Here is an 18701-nt window from a genome sequence, read left to right on the forward strand (position 1 = left end):
TGTATCTGAAGTCTCTTTTATGTAGACCTTATTGGTCCCCTAATACTGTATCTCTTGAAGTAAGTAAGTCTCTAGAGCCAGTCCCACAATGAGCTTTCCTTAGGATGTGTCATCACATTGAGTCTGTAGCTTTGGAGGAGCATAGAGGAGGGTGCAAGGTGGAGATAGCCTTGCCCCTTATGATCTACATAAGGAGCAACATTCCAGCTCGACCCATCTGAGCTTTCATTTTCCCAAAGGCAGAGCAGGATACTCGTATTACTGTTAAAAAAACTCTCAAAGTGAGATTTTCCTGTCGTGGGACCTTTTAAGACCAGGAATCTACTCTATCTGTAAAGTGTCTTGACTACTATAAATAAAATTGAATTGAATTGGGAATTGAATTGAATTGAGTTCCATGCCTGAGACTTGCCCACTTTGTTTCACAACTGACTGTATTAAAATAATGTCATTAATTTATGCCCATTACCATAAACATCAGGCCACTTACGTTGGCTACGGCAAAAGCTCTGCGTGGAGCCTGCGCACAACTATAAAACGGCCTATACTTCGTAGAGGCGTGCTGCGTGCTTATTGGCTCTCACTGGCGCTGATGAGATTTAGTCCTTGGGTATTGAAATTTGAAAGGCATTTTTTCGACACTCGATACTAGGCCGTTGGGTCGATGCGTGAACATATCAAAGTATGTTACCCGGCTGGGGGTTCTGTAGATATCACATGCATAAAGCAGGTGAGACTTGCTGCTCCTTGTCGGCACAAGGAGATAAATGTGGAATCTATTTCATGGAAGTTAGATTTTAATAATCTTAGTCTGCGTCTGCTGGGTTGGTTCACATGAACAGGTGGCATGTTTGGCTGCATGGCGTGTGAGAGAGAAAACAATATTTACTGCCTCGTCTCAAGAGATGACGGCCTTAGGCTTTGCATGGCTGTAAATCCCCGGCCCGCAGATTCAAGCTGTAGCGTTCGGAGCTCAGGCCCTTCTGCCGCGTGCACTCACGGCTGTTTTCGAGCTCTCAGCTTAGAGTATTTTGTGAGTATTCTTGACTTTCCTCTTTGTTGAAATTGAGCCTGCTGTTGGTTCGTCATACCGTCATCAGCAGCACTCCTGAAGGGAAGCAGAGAAGAAGACTCCGCTCCTTGGCTCCGACTCACTCTTCAGGTTGCATTAGCAGTGCGGAGGAGAGTGCTTTCGCTCACTGCTGCAATAAATCTGCACTTTTTTTAGTGTTAGAAAGACAGCCCTGTGTGATTAAACATATCTATGTAGTGAGCAAAGGGAGATAAGCCTTGACGCTCTGCTATACTTCATCGCCTAGGAATGAGAGTAATAATCCAGGACACTGTAACCTGCTATAAATGCCTTTTGAAGGCTTAATGAATTTCCTCTGTAGACTGTTGGGGTCAAACACAATATTATGTTCTCTTAATTGGCAGAAACGATTTACTAGACCAGTGACTCCCTAGCATGTACCCCAGGCAGCACATACTGTACATGTAAAGGTCTTCAAGTTGTTCTATGATAGTTAGTTATACGCAACCACTGCTTTCAGTTCTACTCCACTTAGTACAGTTTTGTGGTACTTGTACTCGAGTGTCTTGATGCTTTGTTACTGTATACTTGAACATTTTAGAGGGATACATTGCACCTTATATTAGTATTTGTTTTGCTGTTTTTATTATATGAATACCCTGTGCCGCGTCCTTTTGTGCAGAGAAAGGCGCCTTTAAATAAAATGTAATATTATTAAACTCCACTACATTTATTTATGTTGTATGTACATTTATACAGTTATAAATACAATACAATGTGTTATGGTTTGGGGGTTTTTGTTGGGGTATTTGTCCTGTTTGGCCTTCCCTGTGTTTTTGTCCCGGTTTTCCCATTAGTCTGGTGTTGTAGATTCTGTCTTGTGTTTCCATGCTTGTGTATGTTCTGTTTCCTGTTTTATTTTTTAGTCAGCTTCCTGTCTGGTCTTGTCTAGCTTCGCTTTGTTTGTCTGATTGTTCAGCCCCACCCTAATGTGTTTCACCTGATGTCTCACCTGTTCCTCATTACCTCATTACCTCTTGTATTTAACCCCAGTGTTTCCTCTGCCTCTTGTTGGATCATTCCAGTTTGTTCAGTCGTGTGTCCTGTCTCTACGTTGCTGAGTTCCCGGTTTTGTTCCTGTTTCCCTGGATGTTTTCCCGTGAGTTTTTCCCCCGTCTTTTACCCCCGGACCTCTGTGGACTTCTTGCTTGTGTTTTTGGACTTTGCTACTTTGTTTTGGATCCCTGTGTTTGTTTGTGGACCTTCTGCTATTAAAGCATTGTGTACCTGCTCCCGCCTGCCTCCGTCTCTCTGCGTTTGGGTCCTCACCGCACACCCCCCACAACAACAATGCATTCTTTACGATAATAACATTTTTCATGCAAAAAGGGCAGAACGTGCTGTGTCGTTTGCTTTTCTGTGTTATATATCACATTAAACGGAATATCTTTAGGGTTTGGATGGACAAAACCAGACATGTTAAGATATCACCTTGATTTTGAGAAACTGGGATGGACATTTTTTACTATTTCTGACATTCTTATATGACATTTTTATAGACCAAACAATAAATGGATTAATCTAGAAAATAATCTTTAGATTAATCAGCAGTGAAAATAATTGTTATGTGCAACCCTGATTTTTCCACATGAGTAGCCTACTTTTAATTTTTTATGCAGAGATGTGGACTTGATACTTGGTAACCTGGAGTCGACTCAAGTCACCAATTTGATTACTTGCAAAAGAACTTGAAACTCGATTTGACTTGAAGCATGGGGACTCGGTGTCTTGCATGTATTGGTAAGTTTGAATGTTAGCTGTTAGCTGTTAAATATCAAATTATGTTATCACGTTAATGGAATATCAATGGGAGGGCTTGAAACCAAATTCATCTTGACAGTTTAGTCAATTTTTGTGCAATACTTCTGCAATACGTCTGAATATAGCAGCTGCAGTATTTGCCTGAACTGTCTGTCATTGAAGTGGAAAATGCAAAATTTATCACATTAAATTATTCACAGCAAAATTTTGAATCATGATTGGACGACTCAAAAAGCTTCCCGGTATGCAATTATCTTGATTAGATGACTGGCTGTCAGTCAAACTCCTCGCTATGGCAACACGTAACATCAAATGAAAGATATGGGACTTGATTCGGGACTTGCCTTGACTTAGGACTTGACCAACAAAAGACTTAAGACTTGGACCAAATGACTTGAGACTTTCTTGGGACTTGAGCAAAGATGACTTGGACATTGGGCTAGGCAACATATCGTTATTATATTGTCTTAAAGTTTGGATATCATGATATGACGCGTGTTGTCTTTCCTGGTTTTACAGGCTGAAAGCCAGTAAAGTGATGTTGTTTTCTGAACTCAGGGACTGTTCCTTTTTTTTTTTTTTTATCAAAGGGGCTACCAGAGGAGTTTTGGGAGCTTTAGTCAAAATAGACTTGACCCTCCCTTTGCCAGCAATACATTTTTCTACGTCCCTTCAAAATTAATGGGGAAATGTTAAATGTAAGGTTTACAGGAAACAACTGATATTTTTATGTTGGAAGTGTTGTATATATTATTATAACTTAAGCTTCTGTGATAAATGTTTGAAGGTTCAATGTGTATTAAAAGAAAAAACTGATTGAATTCATAACTATATTCTCATCCATGCATAATATAGAGCAGTTTTGATGGCGTCTCATGTTATAATGCTTCATGACATGTGTTATCTATTACACAGTGAATAATGAACATTAGCTATAGCCTACTTAAAATAAATAAATAATCGCGAATCGACATATAATCGCAATATCTGGAAGGATCGTTCAGCTCTACTGTTATGGTTTTAATACTTTAAGGTAAACTATTTGAGTGCCTTTCTTTATGGAAAGTAGAAAATAAAACAATTTCCGCGTCAGAGTGGGTTTCCAACGCTGACCACATGAGTCCACGGTGCACACTGCTCTTTTATCATCATCATCAGCAGCAGCAGCAGCAGCAGCAGAGTGGGAGGGGGCAGCCGCACAATCAGCAGCCTCTCTCCAGGCTGGGCTGGGAGCGATGGGACTGGGAGGGGAGCCTTCAGTGCTGCAGCTGCACGGCGGAGCGGCTCGTGTTGTGCCGGGCCATGACGAGACGCTGCCGGTGACAGCGGTGTCGGAGTGATAATGAACGCCTTCAGTAAGTGCTGGGATGGATGAAGAAGGTTTGCCGTCCGCGCGCGGTGCAATAATAGTGTGCTGTTGTGTCTCCGGGCTCCGCGATGGTGTCACCCCTGCGCGCTTTTCCCTTTGCTATCCGGACAGCGGGGCACACTGGCGGAGAAGAGACACACCGGCGTCGGGATTCACACAATCACCAGTCTCCGAATAGACGAGCGAGGGAGTAGAGAGAGGGCATTGCTATGGAGAAAGCGCGCAGAGTCAAGGAGGAAATGCCGACATCGAAGGAGGAAAAGCGCAAAGAGAAAAAGACGAAATCTGGGAAGCTTTTCCGAAAGAAATCGTTAAAGTCCGTGGGGAGTTTTATGACCCGAATCATCAAAACTTTGGGCACTTTGACGCACTTTGGGGACGCTGACGCGCCGGACGCGGAGGACGACGACGGCGGGTTTCGGAACGGCGCGCCTTGCACGCTCAGCGCCGGCTCGGGAGTTGTCAAAAAGGACGTGCTACATGTGACCTGGGATCGCATGGTGAAGACCAACTCGGGCCCGTCTTCTTCCCTGGGCAGAGAGAGGCTCCTTAACAAATACTCGGAGAAAATCCCCGGCGTCCTGGGGCTGAAGAACCACGGGAACACCTGTTTCATGAACGCCGTGGTGCAGTGTTTGAGCAACACGGACCTGCTCGCGGAGTACCTGGGGCTGGAGCGATACAAGCTGGACCTGGGTCACACCAGAATCAACGGCGTGGTGAAGAGCGAGGAGATGCGGCTCTCCAAGGGGGAAGTCACGGAGCAGTTGGCATCACTTGTCCGGGCTCTGTGGACTCTGGAGTACACCCCACAGCTGTCCGTGGACTTCAAGGTACACCCAAAGTACCACACATCAGCCAAACACCCCTAGTAAAAACTAGTAGTAGTTTATAGTTTTTATTGAGTCATCATAAAATACTGTACCCACATATGCAGCACAGTGCAGACTCAAATAAAGGATAAGGCTAAAGCAAAAGCTTACATATGCCTATCTAGCCAATTAAATATTTACGCAAATATATACGCATTTGGGGTTACAAATGGGGTTAATTCTCTTGTTTATTTACTATACTAAAATACCATTAAAAACCAATTTTCTTTAAAATCAAGAGAAATTTATATTTGCAAAATAAGATAATGAGGACAATAGTGTGCACAGGTGGATAATAGCTCATTAATAAGTGTATGACAGTAGGTTCCGTGTTGAAAAGTACTGGTAGGATTCAAAAAGGTACAGTCAGTTTGAGTGGTTATCATTAACTCTCAGATGAGTTCCTTAAAGTGCAGAGTTGGGCGCCTGGGGAGCTCACCTGGTAGAGCGTGCGCCCTTACACAGAAGCTTAGTCCTCGATGCAGCGGGCACACAGGTTTGACTCTGACCTGCAGCCCTTTGCTGCATGTCGTTCGCCCTCTCTCTCCCCTTTCATGTAAAAGCTGCACAAAATAGATATATATAGTGAAGATTGAGCTTATTGAGTCAAACATAATGACATGTACACAGTATGACCTCAACACCACTGCACGGTGCATGGTCTGGATGTAATGTTTGGTAGGACAGGGTATCGCCACAGATTTCACAAGGTGCCAGTTTGATTTCTGAGTTGATTAGGACGTTTCAGATAGATTTAGCTTGGACATGAAAGAGATTCCATCTGCCAATCATCTATGAAAAGAGCCATGCCAGTTTTTCCCTTTGCCAAAATTTTGCCTAACTTTGGAGAATTATTCATCATGACATGGGTTCCTTGGATAGTCTAGTGTCATATAATACCAGTATCTTCATTCCGAAAAGACTGATCTCAGAATTTTATGAATCCATATCGGATCAGTCCAAAAAAGATCAATTTGAATTTGTTTTTAAACGCAGCCTTAATGTTGAGACGAAAGAGGGATGTCACGAGTCCTGCATCACTTCTATAATATTAGCCTATAGCAAACATTCTCTCCCCACATTAAATAACAGGGCTTTGCCGTGGGACTTCAGTGTTTTCCTGTTGACTGATAATGATGCCGCTGTCAATGCAGTCAAGAGTGGAACCGGGTCAGCAGGTGACTTCCTCCCACAGAAGACCCTTTTATTACGGCACTAAACACTTCAGTGTTAGAAATAAGGTTCAAACTGCTGCCATCGTTTTTATGAACAACCCCAGCAGGAAGTTAATCATCCCTTTCTCATTGCAGGTCTGTGCAACACTGTTTTATTTCCTCACACAGCACGGCGAGCATAGGCGGAAAACATGAGGGGGTCAGGGGGGTCAGGACCTACCCTGTCTGAAGGGGTTTCCCCCCTAAGAATATCAGTAAAACACCTGGTTAGCTCACCTGGTTGAGTGTGCACCCCATGTACAGAGGCTCAGTCTTTGCCCCCGCGGGTTGGGTTCCGACCTGCAGCCCTTTAATGCATGTCACCCCACCTCCCTCTCCCACTCGCCTTGCTTGATTTTTCTTATCAATCAATAAAGGCAATAAAAGACAAAAAAAATGTATTAAAAAACTGTGCTGTGTATTGTAAATGATATAATGATATGAACTTTTTAATTAATGCTGTAAGTAGTGAAACAAAGCAAATGCAAACCAGGCAAATAATGTCTTGGTCACCTTCAGCAGACGTTGCAGTTAAATTGAGTCGACAACAGATTAATGTGAACCTGGTTCAGAGGACCGTAAGGTCTTTTCAGCAGATGTGGCAGTTGAGTTTAGCCAAAAGAAAGGTGATTGTCCTGCGGCGGCGACAGTTAAATTTAGGCAGCAAAACGACTCTTTAAGATCAGAAAACAGATTGTGGTTTGGGATAAAACACCGGTCCCCTTCAGTAGTACGTGCTGCGCAATAGGAGGAAGGCTTTCCTCTAACCCCTTGGAGGGGAGTGGCTTACCCCCTTGCTTTTTTAGGGGGTCATCCGGGTACTTTCAGGGCACTGATTGTTTTACTTATCTACACTATATATTTAAAATGATGTGTGCTAGTAGGGCGGTTTGAGACACAGCCACAGCGTTGACAGCCCCGGACATGGCAATCTGTTTAGCCGTATCCTGGTCTCTGATGTGGCCTCGCTGGGTTGTTGTAAGATATCAAAGCAACGACTACGATTCACAGCGCTGACGGATTATTTCCGCTTAAAAAAACACTCCAGTGGTGTTGGGAGGGGCAGTTGGAGCATGCGCTCAGATTAACCTGATCATACCCTACCTAAGGTGTATACATGCAGGAATACCCCGGTTACTGAAGGGGGTTCTCTAGGTCTGTTAACAGGGTTATGAGAACTCTGAATTTAACCGGGGTAATACATGGCGTTTGACGAACTGGGGTATTGCCTTAACCCAAATATGATAGTTTTTTAAAAACTGCCCATGAGCACGCTCGATGTGTTATGACCCACCCACCCTGACCTCCTCTTTACGTGGTCCACGGTGTTGTTGTCGAGCACATATCCTAAACAAGTACCATTTTGGCTGTATTACTAGTGTCTCCTTCAACAATTGCTCATGAGATATTCTATGTTTATTGTAGGCCCCCAACAGTTAAATTAAATGTATGGACATGATGGCAAGGGAAGTAAAGTCCGAGTGACATCACATTGTTTATTTAGAAGTGTTGCCGTTGTGATGCAAAGTACGGAGAAGAGGATTTACTGCGTACTTTTGAACACTTCCCTCCCCGAGGATCAGGGCCGGGCACAGAGCCCTATCAGGAGACCCTCAGGCTTTACTACTCTGCCCAACCTGGAGATTGGGGGGGGGGGGGGGGGGGGGGGGGGAGCAACTGTACTTTATCTGCCTGAAGCTCTTTGCTCTGGATCTCTTTGAGCCACCGTTCAAGGCAAGAAGAAGATAATATGGAGCAGCGAACAAAAAAAACTCCACAATGGATCTATTCTTGGAAATGCTAATTATTCTGCAAGAAAAGGGTACAAGTATGGCTACTGGAATTTCCTGACCCCTACTGTAGAGGCGCTTTCATGTCTTTCCTCACGCTTGAATATATTGTAATGAGGAGGAAGCCAACCTGAGAGAGAAATCTTTTTTTTTTTTGGTGCATGTGAAATTCAATGGGAATCCATTTTTATTCCTTCATTTTCTTTTGCTTTCCCATTTGTTGTGGTCTTTCAAAAGCTCAGCTCCCCTGTCAACCAGAATCCTTACTGACAATAATTCCCCATTCCACACGTTTTATTTTTCTCTTATCTCCTGAGACTCAAGATATCGGATGTGTCCAGGACAACAATCAAAGGGAACAGCAAGGAAACATCTTGCCAAGATTAAAAGATGGATTCAAAGAAAAACACTAAACACATCCCCCTTGTGTGTGATTAGATGTTTCCTGTGTTAAAGTGCACACACACACACACACACACACGGCTGTGTCTCCTGGCTGTGGTTTGTGACAGTAGGAGGTCCAGAGTTCATGTAGCTTAGGCCTTCTGAAATTGCCTGTTGAGTAATACCACAGCTGCCTGGAGGCAGCCATTATGAAATAATCAGATAGCTCCAAGACTTGTGTCTGAGAGGCAAAGTTAGCTCCCAGTTGCGGGAACTTCACACACCACTTACAAACAATCCTTTTAAGAAGCATCGCTCTTTGTTTAAATGCTAAATTAATCTTTTGTTGTTGTAAATTGATTACCAGACTCTGCAGGCCTCCGACAGTTGGATTGGAAAGGTCCGGCTGAAGCAGCCAGATTAAAAGGACTACCTATAGTCCTTCCTCTCCACATCACATGCATTTTTAATAAGAAATGATAAAAGGGCAAGTGCTCAAAGGGATCTCTTTTTTTTCGGTGTGACAATTACCCTTTCAACAGGATGTACGGCACTTTAAAAAAAAAAGTATTTTAAATGAATAATGCCTTTGATGTACACCTCCTGTGTAAATTTGGATTAGAGCCCGACCGACATATCGGCAGGCTGATATTATCGGCCGATATTAGGCATTTCTCAATCTATCGGTGTCGGCGTTTATAATGGCCGAACGCATATGAAGTTTTCATGCCGTGGGACCTTTAATGTATCAACAGTGGCCACCTCACAGGTCTGTTGCCTGCAGAGTCCCAGTCAGGACAAACTAAACAACAAAGTCCTGCCAAATACCTTGCGCCATGGCCACATTCCAGTACTACCTGTCCTGTAGGACGGCAGAGGAGGAAGGACGGAGCCTGCTTTTTTTATTCATAAATGTTCACTAAAGTTTAGGGATTGCTTTGTGCTTACATTACCAAAGTGTTCTGAGCCTTCTCTCTCTCTCTCTCAACCACGTCTCTGAAGGGTTGAATTTCATCAACCCGGGAGCAGATGCGTTCTTTTGATCTGGACCGTTCCCGTGCATTTTCGGCATCCCCCCTGGCAGGTTTGTGTGTTTGCACAGAGAGGCCTAGACAGGGGCGAAGCCTGAAAATCAAACAGTCACCCAACAACCAATTTATCAGTTTCCATAACATGAGAGGCCTGAGAAAGAAGGGAGGGATAGGGTCAGCCGGACAGGAATGTCATCCTCCCTTATTGATGGGCCTATTTAGGAAACTAAATGGGTGTTGTGACGACACTGTGTCTTGCTCACAGGTATGTGTCAATATTTGCCATCCCCATGTTGATTTTAAATGATTATCTATGTTGCTGCTTGCAGTAAATCAGACTGCTCACTGGAGATGGGCTACATGTACTTCTACAGTTGCCGGCATGTATGTAGAGTAGCTCAGTTGATTAAAAAATAAATTAAAAATCACAAATATCCATGTGAATGCCATGTGGTGACTGACAAGGCCCACCAGAAGTGAATATATTGTGCAACATTGCCTTGGCAACGTCTTGCTCGTTGTGGTACAAGCTAGTGACTATCTTGCTGCTTTGAAACGTGTGAATTGGCAAAATTCACTGACCCACCACTGCATTGCTTTTTTGTTGTCAGTTTTCCTGCAAAATACAGCAGAACCAGACAGAGCTGGGCGATATATTGACATTTTATCAATATCGTGATATAAGACTAGATATCGTTAATCGCCTAATATTGCATAAGTGGTGTCTTTTCTTGGTTTTAAAGGCTGCATTATAGTAAAGTGATGTCATTTTCTGAAAGTAAGTGCTGTTAGACTGTTGTAACTGTTCTATTATTTGCAATCTACTATGAGACAGGTGTGTTGGAGAGGAACGAGTAGGTCATAAGTACCAAAGAAACTCCTGCACACTGTCTAACTTGCAAAGATAAGTTGATAAATTTGGGGCATGCCCACTAAACGTTGCCAGCTATTATATTTATCTTTGCAAGTTAGAAAGTGTGCGGGAGTTCCTTTGCAGCTTTCAACTCGTATACCTTTCTAGCGTAGCTGGCCAGTCCCGCATTGTCGGCAATCCCACAATGCCTTGCAAAGCAGTTTGCTTAATCTGCTAGCCTGCAGCATAACGTATGCAGACCGTTATCGGGTTGTATGTGCCGCCAAATTAATGTTTTAACCGGCTACACCAGCTACACAGAATTAGGGTTGATTTTTCATGATTGCCCATGAACGTTTGGCATCTATATGAGCTCATATATCTATAAATAAGCAAATACAACTGCTTAGGCATGTGGTAACTGGTTTTAAGTTAACGTCCATTGACGGTTACGGTTTTATGGCTCATGCCACAATTGTCAATGGAGAAAAAGAATGTATTTTAACTTCCAGAACCTGCTGTGCGCGGGACTGTTGAGCTCTATGGATTATAGTAAAAGCGTTGGAGTGTTGGAGCGTCTGCTCCGCGTACGTTGAGCGTGCAATGCAGCCGGTCGAAGTCAAAATTATTGGCACTTTTAAGGCAAGGAATGAGAATCTAATTGGCCTTATGTGTGAAAAATTTCTCGCACATCAGTTTTCTTTTTTTGGGGAATATAGCATAATTTTTTTAAATTTTGTAATTCTTCCAGGGGGGCGCACAAACACTGCAGTTAAAACACTTAGCTATAAAGTGTATATAACATTAGCAAAATGATGTAGAGGATGGATAAAGGGTTTTCTTAGTTTCCCTCTATCTTTTAGTTTGATGATTACACACATTACAAACTGGCCAGTGGCCATCGAGCCACAAAGAGCAACACGGCATTAACCACAACCTCAATTATATCACTGAGACAATTGCCACCTTCGAAAGGCTGGAGGTATTTACTGTAATTACTGTAATTACTGTGATTACTTCGCTGCACAACTGCTTTAGGTTAGTGTGTGTCCACGCTGCTCATTGTTAATAGCAGAGCATTTCTGCTAAACATCCCTCAAAGGGCATCAATTTGTGTGTAAGTGTGGTAGTGTGTGGTTGTGTGTGTCTGTCATCCAGGGAAATACACACGTTTACGGTTGTAAGTTTATTTTTCTAAAATTCAGAGCAAACCTAACACTTCCCAGACTCAGGGGTGTCAGCTTTAAGAGTGAAAAGAAAATATTAGCGGCAACAAGCAGTTCAAAAAAGTGTCTCAATGTCCATCTGCTCTTGGTTCACATGCTCTAGATGTAGTAAAAACATTGCTCAACAGAGACACACAGATGTCCAGCTGTACTGGCTAAACAAGTAGCTCCATATCTGTTCACCTTTCATATTCAGCGACCGACCTTTATTGTTTTCGGGAGGATCCGGTGTTGGATTGCAACACACATTACGTTTTGACTTTGAGATCTATGAGGAAAAAGAAAGCTTCACTTTCAAGACAAGATCAGAAGAGAAGATTAGAGAACCTTATCGCTCTGCCAAGACTCCACCAGCCGTTTTTCTCTGTTTATGAATTTTTATGTTCACTTTTTGCACTTCTCAGTAACCATATCTCAGCAGCTGCTTTGAAGACACAATCCTGGCTCTACTTCCAACAAGTTATTACTCTGCTCATGCTGATCGGCCTTCTTTTAAAATCATTTGAAAGAAGAGTTGACGTGAGCACACCGCTCTGCTCTGCGTTGTATTCAAACAACTCCAGCTTTATATTGTGCTGCACTGAGCTGCCGCGCTGCTTGGTTTTGGATTGGAAACTTTTTGGGAAATGTCACGCACTTTAAAAAAATTCACCTGGCATGTGATTGGGTGAAGCATGTGTCTAGTACGTCTGCCATTGTTGTTTTTAAGTATGTTGCTAAAAATGCATGGTTGGAGAATGGCCATGATGTTTTAATGTTTAATCTTTGCGCTAATGGTACGTGTCCATTGGCAGCGCCATTTCCACGCTACTTTCTTTCTTTCTTTATCTCAAAACAATCAACAATGTTGCAAGACAAAGCAAAATTTTAAAACCATAAATAAAACGCAACCAATCTGAATTAACAACAAAAAGGATTAGTTTGAGAAGGAGCAGGCAGAAGCAAATGGAAAGCAGTCTTTCAGGTCTTACGATAACTAACAATACAACAACAACAATACCTTTAAATTACAATTCCATTCCTGTGTTTAGGTCTATTTTCTGTATTGGTCAAGTAATGATTTCTTTAACGTATTAATGTCTCTGTTTGATGTTATAGTTCAGTCCGTTCCATAAGTGAAACACATGCTTTTAACAGTAGTTTGCACAAGAGGTTGCTTAAACATACTTAGACGATATCCCCCGTCTATTTACACATAAATTGTGCAGTTTTGAATGTTACAGTGTCCATAAATTTCAGCAGATGTGAATTAAAAACAATGATTGGTATGATCATAATACCCGGTGTGATTTATTCTCCTAATTGCTCCTTTTTGCAAAGCGCAAAACCCTTGTGACGGGCTTCTAGCTTCATCATCAGACATGCTACATCACGTAATGGTGTAATAGCTAAAAGAGGCATATCGCATATTAGTGGATTATGAAACAATGATTATAGTCTTCTGCTGCCTCTGCTATAATCTCTCATTACTGCCTTTGCTTCAGCAGGCTGCCAGCTGTGGTTCATGTGGACTAATTCCTGCCTAATTGAGACGTGTGCCATTCACATCTGAAGACACATTATACTGTGTGATAGCTAAACTTGTCTTCAACTTACTTTTTAAGAAGAACGTTCTTTTTGATGTTAGATTTTTCTCGAAATGTAGTTTCTTGAGGGGGAAAAAAAGACATTAATGCTAAAAAAAAATTATAAGTCTTAGACAAAGTCATATTTTGCAAATCTAAAATGACAGGGCATCAGTCAGAGCGGGGGCCAGGTGGAGACGGGGGAACTGTGAATAGCGTTTGTGCCAATTTGCAATTCTGGAATTCCTCTGATCAGCGTTCTGTGGAGAAGGCCGGCTTAGAGCTGCCCAACCAACACACCCGAGCTGTCAGAACCAGCAAACAAGCAGTGCTTGAGAGTCACGTTTTTTTTGTTTGTTAGAGAATTCTTTAAAAAAGATTATCTTAGCAAGGCAATTTTATTCAGCTTCCCCAGATAGCCGCTGTGGCTTTAAGTCTAACAAGCTGTGACATTATAAAAGCCAATTGAAACGCCACTGTTTTTATCTTTCAGGCAAGAAATATCTGTTTATGACAAATATATTCATGGATCACAGGAGGTTTCTCTGTAAAGTGGCAACGTCATCACAACTTAACATTGTTGTTACAGCACAGAACCATTTTGTTGTTGAAAACCCTTACAGGGCCCTATTAAACGATAAAAGCGTAAGGCGTGAAGCGCCTGGTGAATATGCGTTTTAGGGCGTGTACGAATCCACTTTTGCTACTTTAAAGGCGGAATAAAAGGGTCTGTCTTAAAAAAAAGTCCCTGATATCTAACGGGTACTTTTTTTTTAACGTATCATCTCCGTTGAGGTTGCAAGCAAGTTGTAGCGATACCAAAAGGTGACATGAAAATCTGCAGACTACTGATTGGTCGGAGAGAATCATCACTAATCCCTGCATCATCATGGCTGTCTCCAGCTTCTTTTGAAACTAAATGTGTCTTCTGGCAAACTGCCACATGGCGAGAATCAGAAACAACACATGCTGTGTGTGTGTGTGTGTGTGTGTCGCGTTAGGGAACAGCCATTTCCTGCGGTGCCGCTATGACGACCAGCCACGCTTGCCTCACGCGTGAGGCGGTACTGACGGGCACAGATGGGCGCAGGTGCATTTGCAACCGAAACAACGTGGGTGCAGGATGGAAAATAAAGACATGTGCGTCGGGCTTTGCACTGCGCTGGGTGCAAGATAGGGCCCCTGATCTGATATTAGTTATGTAGCTGTTGAAAAATGACCCTTTTATGACGTGTGCTTTTCCTCTCTCCAGACTACAGTGTCCAAGTATGGCGCACAGTTTCGCGGTAATTCCCAACATGACGCCCTGGAGTTCCTCCTGTGGCTGCTGGACCGCGTGCACGAAGACGTCAATCTGGCCCGCCACAATAACAACAACAAGACCAACGCTCCCGGGAAGGTAAGACTCAAGATGGCCACTGCGTAGCTCACCTTGTAGAGCCCTCGCCCATAGGTAGCAGCCACGGGTTCGACTCTGACCTGTGGCCCTTGGCTGCATGTCGTTCCCCCTCTCTCTTTCCCCCCCCTCATGTCTTCAACTGTCCTATACAAATTCAGGCCTTAATTGCCCCAAAAACTATCTTTAAAAAAAGAAGGCTGCTAATTGGGGTTGGGAATCGTTTTGATTTGAACAATTCGGAATCCTATTCCATTTCTTCTTAAAGTTTTAAAGCCAAACTTTAGAGCGCCGCTTACTGTGCTCCATGGCTGCAACACAACAAGCTCCTGGAAGTACAGCAGCCGCTACAGAAACCATAACTTATGTGTGTTTAATTTGGAACCAGTGATCTGATTGGAAACCTAATTATCCAAACGACTCCAATATAGAAATATGATTCCAGGTCGGAACCGGTTCTTGATCCTATTCCTGGAGCAGAAGTTAACGTGATGATTCTCACTGAACAGGGATCATGTCGCCCTTATAGAAACCTTCCCAAATACAAGTTCACACTGCATGCTTAAGTGTTGCGTACCTAATACAGGACTCCTTAATATGGCCCGACCGATAAAGGATTTTTAAGGCTGAAATCGATTTGAATATTTGATAATCGCCGATATATGTATTTTTTTTTTTAATCCAGAAACGCATTACAAAACAAACAGCTTTCATTAGTTTAACAGATTAACTTTAGTTATTTGTAGTTATTTATGAGTTCTCACTAAAATAATATACTAATTTGTTTTATTTTTCACAACAGAAGAACACCAAAATATATTAAAGTTCCGATTAATAAAATGTATAAAAATACAAACTTAAGATATGAAACTTAAAGTCCTTTGGACATTTTTTTTTTTTTTAATTGTCCATTATAAATGCGGATACCGATAACTTGGGAAATGCCTAATCTCTACATATCTATATTCACTCCTTATGATTAAATACATGCAGTAATGGATTTTACCATGAGCTCCTGTGGCTTGACCCCCATGAGTAAACTATTTTTGCAACTTTCATGCCACCCAAACCGGTGTGGCAGTCTCTGGTGTGCCACCTTCCTCTGCGTCTAATGACTCGTATGCGGACACGGCGAGTCCATTGTGGCGACTTGGTGTTTGATTTTGTCTCAGGAAGTCTCCTCCTCTAGGACAGGCCTGCAGGCGCGCCGCATCCTGATACTAGTACTACTATGAAACTTTGAACTGCTTTGCCATGAGCCATTCATTCCTAGGTTTTATGTATTATTAAACATGTTTTACTTTTGAGAAAATAGGCGTCCCTCCTTTTTTTGTAGTTTCAGTGGGGTGATAACCAGTGGCATAATTCATGAGAAGCGCTACACTTGCTGTTGGTGAGTCATTGCAAATAAATCTGCGTAAACTTAGTGCCCTTTGTATCCCGAGGCACTCACTGCAATGATTTATTCTATTGTTTCATCATTAATGGGATCGGGAGATATCGAGATCAGGAAGTCTCCCACTCCCGGGGCTATACACTGGATTCGTTAAGATGTAAAACCCCTGTTGTGACCAACATGCAACCTTTCCTTGCACTGACTACTTGTATCAATTAAAACGAAGAAAAGGCTTTTTTCTTTCTGGAATGCACTGTCAGCACAGATTTTTTTTTAAATTTTATTGTAAAGCCAAGGTTGTGTTGAGAGTTTTCGTCCGTGGGAGAAAGCCCAGCTGCTTTTTCTCTTGCTTATGTGGATAATTTACTCCTCTTTTAAACAGTTGCGGTTGATAATCCTTCCATTAGCATGTGAGTAAACCAGGCAGTGTGACAATTGAAGTGATAGTGATAGAAATTTCTGTGTAGGGTTTTTCCTGCATAGAAAAATGTGTGCCCCCCCCCCCCCAAAAAAAAAAAATCGAGCCCCAAATGGAAATCACCAGCGCCAAAATGGAAAACAATTGAGAATAAAAATAGCAAGTCCAATCATCTCCCAATATGGTTAAAAGCAATTTAGCCTAAAAACGGGCTAGTATTTATTTTTTATGTTTTAAAGTTTTTTTTTAAATTGGGGTTTCATTTGCTCAAGCATAAAAATACATTTTTGTGAGAAATAACAGGAAAATGCATTGATTTCTATCAAACAAGATCTTTGCTGTACTTATACTGAGTACACTTTAATATGTTTTTATTTATTGCGATATTCGACGTCATTGCATATTTTCCATGTATCGGGCGGCGCTAGTGTCCAGCTCCTTGTAGTCATTGATCAACTTTACTAGAAAACCCCCTCAGGTTTCTGTTATTTATCCAGAATACTCTGATATACTGACATGAACTGAGCTGAGCGTGTTCCTTGTGATCTGAGTGGCCTGTTTGATTCAGAACGAGAGTTAACAGTGGGGTAAAGTGGAGGGATCGGGGCGGGGGGTCATGACAGGAGGTTAGGACTGGAGACCTGCAGATAAGGTCGGCCATGATGAGTCTCCACCACCTTAGAAAATGTTGCTTCATCTTGTTAACACCCAGAGAGCCGGTGAGATGTGGAGGACATAACACTTTTATATATAAAAAAAACACTTAATCCTGAATGACTCCGTATGATGGTGTCTGCATCATGATTCATTTAGGTGAAGGAACAGATGGGTTTGCAGAATCCTGTCCCTGATTGGATGAAAGCCAACGTGAGGAACATGTTTGATATCTAACAATAAGTCACTTGTGTATCCAATGCTAGCTGGAGGGAACACAAAAGTGGAGTTGACATCAGCTGGGTCCAATGACCATGGCTAAACTAAAGTTGGGTAGTTCTCTGGGCGGGCAAAGCAGAGAAAAGGGAGGTAACTTTGTCCCTCATGACCTCATAAGGAGCAAGATTCCAGATCGGCCCATCTGAGCTTTCATTTTCTCAAAGGCAGAGCAGGATACCCAGGGCTCGGTTTATTCCTATCACCATTTCTAGCCACTGGGGGACAGTAGGCAGGCTGTGGGAACTCATAGTAATGTTAAAAAATAAAGTGAAGTGTTCATGCCATGGGACCTTTAAGTGATCCCCCTACTTTTCCTCTAGTGATGCAAAGCAGATGATGATTGGTACCACCAACAATGAGACCATGAATTTAAGTTCTTTTTCCAGAGAAAAGCAAAAAGAGTTGTGAGGTTGAACATTGGTTATTTGCATTAGCTGCAGGAATGTAGAATTCTGAACTATAAGGCACATCTCTCAATTAGTGAACAGTCTGATGTTACGACTGTCGTTGTGGTCATAAGCTGTGGGTAGTAACTAAAAGTGATTGCAGATACATGCAGAGCATGCAAAGCATATCATATTTGTGGAAAGGAGTGCATTGATGCAACAGATTGGGTCTTGTTTAACCAGTAAACAGATGTATAAGTGTTACATGTTGAGCTGCTGGAGGTCCAGCTTTGTATGAAAAATTCATCCGCAGTGTTAGCCTCCCACTTACAGACTATGATTAGTCCCTACCCTTGTTATTCTTTGTGCCATTTTGCGGGACTGTGAAAACCTCTGATGTGTTTAATTAGGGATCATTTCAGAATAATACTGTGCTGTAATAGAATATTCTGCATAGGAATAAATGTGCTTTGCAGTGTGAGAGAGAGAGAGAGATAGAGAGAGAGAGAGAGAGAGAGAGAGAGAGAGAGAGAGAGAGAGAGAGAGAGAGAGAGAGAGAGAGAGAGAGAGAGAGCAGCACTATGGCCTCTGTCCAGAGCAGATAATCTCTTGTGACAGTTGTCTCTTATGTTTGTCCAGGCCCTCTGCCATCAGCCAGTGTGGGCTCTTTGCAGACACCAAGGTTGTCATGGATTTCAGTTTTATCAGTGAGGAAACATGCGGCCAGATAGGCCTCCGCTCAGTATTAGGAATGGGGAGGGAAGTCATTCCAGTAATTCTGTCTCCCCATGAATCATGGTCTACTCCTTGCCTTATTCTTTGCTTCGTGCCTTTAGCTATCTCTTACATATTGGACCTCTGGTAGAATGTACTGTAAAGCTGTGGTATGCAGTCTGCTATCAATGCTCCAGCCACAAAGGAGCTTTGTGAGGGGCAGCGAGGGCCTCACTGAGGGCAAGAGAAGGGCAGCTGCAGGATGAAGTGTCTATGGCTACATCAACACTAACAACATAT

General features: G+C 42.6%; 1 protein-coding gene across 2 annotated transcripts in view; it reads left to right on the top strand.

Annotated features, from left to right (window-relative positions):
• Positions 1 to 4035: 4035 nt before the first annotated feature.
• Positions 4036 to 18701, top strand: part of usp43b (ubiquitin specific peptidase 43b) — an 81387-nt gene continuing 66721 nt past the window's right edge. The window contains exons 1-2 of one of the 2 annotated variants that reach the window (XM_034893889.1): positions 4036 to 5056; positions 14411 to 14557. In XM_034893889.1, the coding sequence (XP_034749780.1) occupies positions 4433 to 5056; positions 14411 to 14557 (771 nt within the window). In that variant the 5' untranslated portion in view covers positions 4036 to 4432. The remainder of the gene's footprint in view (positions 5057 to 14410; positions 14558 to 18701) is intronic. The other variant, XM_034893890.1, reaches the window with a different exon arrangement.

The sequence above is a fragment of the Etheostoma cragini genome, chromosome 15 (genome assembly GCF_013103735.1).
Source record: "Etheostoma cragini isolate CJK2018 chromosome 15, CSU_Ecrag_1.0, whole genome shotgun sequence".
NCBI lineage: Eukaryota > Metazoa > Chordata > Actinopteri > Perciformes > Percidae > Etheostoma > Etheostoma cragini.